Source organism: Rosa chinensis, chromosome 4 (assembly GCF_002994745.2).
Source record: "Rosa chinensis cultivar Old Blush chromosome 4, RchiOBHm-V2, whole genome shotgun sequence".
Taxonomy (NCBI): Eukaryota; Viridiplantae; Streptophyta; class Magnoliopsida; order Rosales; family Rosaceae; genus Rosa; species Rosa chinensis.
The window spans coordinates 23,899,417-23,905,704 of record NC_037091.1 but is presented as its reverse complement, the minus strand read 5'-3'; the positions used below and the strand labels follow the sequence as shown (position 1 = coordinate 23,905,704).

General features: G+C 40.6%; 1 protein-coding gene across 1 annotated transcript; it reads right to left on the bottom strand.

Moving 5' to 3' along the window:
- Positions 1-1,660: 1,660 nt before the first annotated feature.
- Positions 1,661-5,485, bottom strand: LOC112199019 (receptor kinase-like protein Xa21). The gene is made up of 2 exons (XM_024340089.1): positions 2,479-5,485; positions 1,661-2,004 (listed from the first exon to the last, which is right to left on the bottom strand). Exons 1-2 carry the CDS (start codon positions 5,483-5,485, stop codon positions 1,661-1,663), a joined length of 3,351 nt encoding a protein of 1,116 aa, XP_024195857.1.
- Between the last annotated feature and the right edge of the window lie 803 nt (positions 5,486-6,288).

Below are 6,288 nucleotides of genomic sequence, written 5' to 3'. Positions count from 1 at the left end.
GTTACCCAACTGTGGTAATCCGAGCCTGTTGAGTCAAGCATGGGAAAGTCGAGTCTAGGTTCATTCGACATCCTGAAAATAAGAAGAGAAAATATATTAGTTTCGGAGTTAAACTTCCATGAAAACTAAAATAATGAGATTTCCGAGCTATGCTACCAAGAAATCAATTTCCAAGAATCTCTTTTGGATTAGACCAAACAATAATGTTTTAATATGGTCACAATTTGATGCTTACGGACGCTCTTAGTCCAAGCATTGTGAACGCTCTTAGTTCACACGAACACTCTTAGTTCGTTTAATTATGAACACTCTTAGTTCATACGAACACTCTTAGTTCGTTAAGCGTGAATCCCCACAATTCCGCTTTGTTAAATATCAAAATCATTTGGCAACATATATTCCAATATTTGCAGAAAATAAAAGGAATTTAAATACAAGAAAGCAGCAACCTTAATTATAAAAACTTACGTGATTTGGCTTGAGGACACGCGCGTGTTGGAGTAAGCGTGTTTTTTTTTTTTTCTGGCCGGCCGGGTCCCCTCTCTTTTTCTTCTTTTTTTTTTCTTTCTTTTTTTTCTTTGGCCAAGTCCCTTCTCTTTTTCTTTCGGTCTTCCTCTTCTTCTTCTTTTCGCGACTTCTTTCTTCCTCTGGTTCTTCTCCCTGTAGTTCGCTGGTGTGCAGAGGGGGCTGGTGCGCGGGCTATGACGAGGGAGGCAGATCGGAGGCCTGGGCTGTTGCTGCAGTTCTACGTGCTGGTGCTGCTGCAGATCACCGCCTGGGCTGCTGGAACGTGTTGGTGCTGCTGCAGATCGGGGCCTGGTGCGGGCAGGGGGACTGCAGGCTTGCGGGTAAGTGTGAGGGTTGCAGGCGGGTGCGCAAAGGCAGTAGTGGGTGGCGGCGTCTGGGCGCGGTGGCGCTAGGGAGGAGGCCGGCCGGGCTGGGCTGCTGGGTTGGCAGGTACTGCTGGAGAGGTCCGGCGGGTGAGGTGAGGTGAGGTTGAGGCTGAGGCCGACCGGTGAAGTGAGGCTGAGGCCGGAATGGAGATTTTTTGTTTTTTTTTTGTTTTGGGTTGGCGGCAGAGAAGAAAAAGATTTTTTTTCTTCTAGGCTTTTTTCTTTTTTCTGAAGCTAGGGTTAGAACTCGTGCTGATAACGTGTTGTAGGAGAATAGAATTGTGTGTTTATTATTGATAATAGGAGCCCTTATATAGGGAGTTACAAGGTATATAAAAGGTAAGAGAATCCAAATACAATTGAATACCTATAATACTTTCCTATTACAATCTTAAACCCTAGTTTGTAGAGACACACTATGTTGACATCCTTCAACACTTTAATCAAACAAAAGTGGGTTTGGGCTGCTCCAAATATTCATTTTGGACCCAAACATCTGCCTAAATTACTTGAATCCCATTACACCACGATAGGAAACAGGGTTGAGAACAATACCAAAAGTCCCAAAGGAGAGATTATCTTGAAGTGTAATTTATTATTCATGTAATCAAAACAGAAATACTAAATGATGCTGGACATACATACTAAGTTATCGCCAAGGAAAAACAATTAAGTGTATGCTCGAATGACAAACTGAAAACTGAGAAATAACAGCGCTATGCAAATAGAAAAAGGCCAGGGGATGGATGTTAAACACCTCAGCTGTCTCATTCTTGTAGTGCCACTTTTATTTTCTTGAGCTCGGGCACCACATCCTTAATGTCCATTCTATCCTCTGCTACTTCTTCGGAACACCTCAAGCCTATTTCCAGGATGAACATAACGATAGATTCTGTGGCAAACATGTCTCTTCCCTCTTCTAAGATCAATAAGCCAGCATCCACCACTTCTAGAACATTATCAGGGATAGACACATTTACCCATTGCCTCAAAGTCACTTCTCCAGCAAACATTTCATCGGTAGGTTTCTTTCTCGCCATTATTTCCAGCAACATTATCCCGAAGCTATAAACATCACCACTTCTAGACACTTTTCCTGCAGAACCATACTCTGTTTACAAGCAACAATTACAAACAAAATTTAATATCAGTATTCAGTACTCCACCAAGTATAAACTGTAAAATGCTACGAGTTTTTATAGAACTCCAAAATGTATGTAAATATTTTGATAGCCTTAAAGAAATGCTATGAGTACTTGACTTATAATCTGGTAATTAGCATCCTGGTTGATGAAATATTCTGGGGGCCAAGGAGCAAAACATCAAGGTAATTAAGCTCGGTATAGCTTTTTATTGTAATGCAGATTATCTTCTTCTTTTTTTTGAAACATTATGTAACAGATTATCTAAGAATGAAACCAATCTCATCTTTCTTAAATCATATTTACCTGATCTTTAATCTACTAATAATGCATCAATCTAAGACAAAGACATAAGACAAACTTCCATGGTTATTATTCTCCATGAACTAACCACAATTAGTTTTATCATGTAGCAATAAACAAAAGTAAATATTTGGAGTTACCTGGTGCTACGTAGCCCAGAGTGCCGATGGTCCTTGTCTGTGTTTCCTCTTTGTTTTTTGCTAAAATTTTTGCAAGACCAAAATCTGCAAGATGTGCAACCATGTCTTCATCAAGAAGGACATTGCCAGGCTTCACATCACAGTGCACCACGGTTTCTTCTTGACCATGATGGAGATATTCCAAAGCAGATGCAATATCGATTAACATGCTCACTCTTTGCAGAATACTGAGACAGTAGTTGTGAGAGTATAACCACTTCTCAAGACTGCCATTGGACATGTACTGCAGCACCAAAGCTCTTATTTCAGGGCTAGAACATGTAGTTATGACCTTTACAAGATTCCTATGCCTGGTTGTTCTCCACACCTTGCATTCTGCATCAAAACTTTTTACAGCACCCTCCATTTCCAGCTTAAGAACTTTGACAGCAACGGTTGTCCCATTAGACAGTATCCCCTTGTACACCGAGCCAAAACTTCCCACTCCAAGTAAGTTGCTTTCACAAAAGTCATTTGTAGCCCGACGGAGTTCTTGATATGATATCACAATATGCTCCACTGTTGTTAACTGTTCAACTGAACTCGGAGTCTTGCCTCTCTTTCTTGTTCCATACTTTGTCATCATATAACAGAGGGCTATGAGAATCAGTGTTGATGCAATGGCTGGAAGAACATATTTGGCCAGCAAATGGGTGGCCACTTTTGATTTTTGAGTCCTATGAGTCTTGCAAGGTGGGAGTCCAAACTCACGTCTCCCACACAGTGCTTTATTCACCAAAAATGACTGGGCATTGAAGTTGACGAAACGTCCCCCAAAAGGGACCTCTCCGGAGAGGTAGTTGAACGAGAGATTTAAGTACTTGAGAAATTTGAGTTTCTCAAGAGACTTTGGTATTGCACCAGAAAGATTATTGAATGATAAGTCCAACAATTCCAACCCTTTCAGCTGCTCACCAAAAGTTTGTGGAACAGAACCTGTAAACAAGTTGTGTGACAGATTAAGAGAGCTCAGGGTTTGCAAACTGCCTATGGTGCTTGGAATGTTTCCGGTAAATTGGTTTTGAGATAAATCTATCTCTTGAATAGCATTCAACTTTCTCAAGCTTGAAGGTAAGTTCCCATAAAAAGAATTGTTTGACAGATCTAGGAACAGGAGATTTTCAAGGTTCCATAAACTCAACGGTACTGATGATGTCAATCTATTGGAACTTAGGGAAACTATCTGAAGGAGGTTGAGGTTTCCTATGCAATTTGGGATTGATTCAGAGATTTTATTATTCTCTAGTGATAGTTCTCCCAGGTTCCTCAAAAGACAAAGCTCGTCTGGAATAGAGCCTTCTAAACTGTTGTTGCCAAGATACAATCTTTGCAGCCTCTCCAAACCTCCAATCGACTCTGGTATATTTCCACTCAGATTGTTGTTATCCCATGAAAGGAACGTCAAGCTTTTCAAAGAACCAATTCCCTTGGGTATGTGGCCCTTAATCTGGCACTTGTCTATTGAAAACAACTGGAGAGGAGAAGAAGAATTTCCAAAGGAGTTTGGTATGGTGCCATTTAAAGGATTCTCAGACAGAACTAATGCTTTCAGGGAAGGGCAATTAAACAACGAGGAAAGAAAATCAAGTGTAGGAACTCCGGGATCTCCTGTTAATTGATTTCCCCCGAGATGAAGGGTTTCGAGGTGATTTAAGCTACCAAAATTCTTGGGAATTGGTCCGTAGAGAGAGTTGTTTTTAACCTGAAATAAGTAGAGCTTTGTAAAATTTGCAAAATAGGATGGGACTTGTCCAGTAATTTTATTGTTAGAAAAAGAGATGAATCCAATGCTGGGAAGCCGAACTGCAGAGGAGGAAGGAAACTTTCCTGAAAGGGCATTATCTCTTGCTTCAATAACTTGTAGGGAGGAGATATTGAATATTTCTGGAGGCACTGGTCCGCTTAGGCCATTCCTACCAATTATAAATGTGATCAATCTAGAAAGACGTCCTAAATCATGAGGAATGCTTCCCTTAACGTTAGTCTGCTTTAAAACAAAGGTTTCTAAGTTGGACAAATTACCTATGGTAGGAGGTATAGTACCCGTTAGGCTATTAAAACCAAGGTAAAGGACTTCAAGGTTTTTTGAGTTGCCAATATCTGCTGGAATTTTTCCCACAAACTTATTGCATGATAAGGACAATATGACAAGCTCTGTACAATTGCTGAGGTAAGGAAGCTGGCCACTGAAATTATTGAGACTAAGAGAAAGGAAATGAAGTCTAGGACAAGAATGGCAGAGATCAACATCATGAAAACTTCCAGAAAGGTAATTTTGGTATACACAAAACATAACTAAAGAAGACAGGTTAAACAGGGAAGAAGGAAGTGAACCAGTAAGGCCGTTAGAGGGCATACTCAATACTTCCAATGTTGAAATGTTACCCAAAATTGGTGGAACTCCACCAGAAAAATTATTGTTACCAATCAATAGTTGCTCAAGTCTGGGTAAGAAACCCAACTCTTTAGGTATATGGCCGCTAAGCTTGTTTATTGCAAGGCTAATCATTTCAAGCTTTTCACAGCGATACAAAGTTGGAGGGATGTTTCCCTCCAACTGGTTGGCACGCAATATGAGTACCTTCAAGCGATGTAAATGGCTGATTTCATTCGGCAGGAACCCAGAGAAGCTGTTGTTTCGGAGATCCAATGAGACCAGAAAGGAGAGGTTGCCAACATGTGGTGCAATCGTGCCTTGGAGACCCATATATGACAGGTCCAAGGCGATGACTCTTTGCCTTCGTTTACTGCAAGAGACCCCAATCCAACCACAGAAGCTTGTGTTGGTGGTCCAATTGCCACCCAAGACAGTTTCAGTAGGGTCAAATGTGAGTTTGGATTGAATGGCAAGAAGATCAGTTTGATCAGTGAAGTTGGAACTGGAAGAAGATGAGGTTAACTTCAGGAAGCATGAGAAGTAAAGTAACACAACTAGTCCATATGGTACGAGTATCTGTGGGTTTCCCATGGTGAGAGTAGAATGTGTATGCAAAGTGTAAAGGCTGATCAAGTTTTGCTTCCCTTAAGAGAACAAGTATGTAATATGAAAACACAAGGCTCTATTTCTTGGTTGCTTGACTGCGTGTGTTGACCGGTACGTATTTCGTCCACTCCCATCAGCATCAAGAATTAATGAGAAGGTTCACAGAAACTAAATAGAACCAAAATCAATCTACGCACAGCTTCTTGCCAAATTATTTTCTTCACCTTGTTCGTATTTGTCTTTAGGAATCTAGAAAGGGGGCTTCATATTCACCTCTTCCAGCATACAGGAGAGAAATATCTGTCTTTTTTATTTTTGGTCAAATAAAATCACAGCTTCTTGCCAAATTATTTTCTTCACCTTGTTCGTATTTGTCTTTAGGAATCTAGAAAGGGGACTTCATATTCACCTCTTCCAGCATACAGGAGAGAAATATCTGTCTTTTTTTTTTTTTGGTCAAATAAACTCATTCATTAGATGAAACCCATATTACAAAAGGTAATACAGAAAAATAGGAGTCCTAGGCCCGAAGACCTAATAGACAAACCCATAAACTAAACTAGAACTAATTGACAAGCCGAGGCCCAAAAGCCCAAAATACCAGAAAACCTAGATCTAAAATCAAAGTCTTATCTGCAACACAGGCTGGCCGCCGTGAGTACCACCATGACCAGATGAGCTCCGACAGAAGCTTGACTTCTAGAGGCCAAATAACTCTCCACCATCATTCTCCACACCGAAATTGCATGCACAAGAAGAAACAAGAAAAACAGAGAACTTAGTAAAGG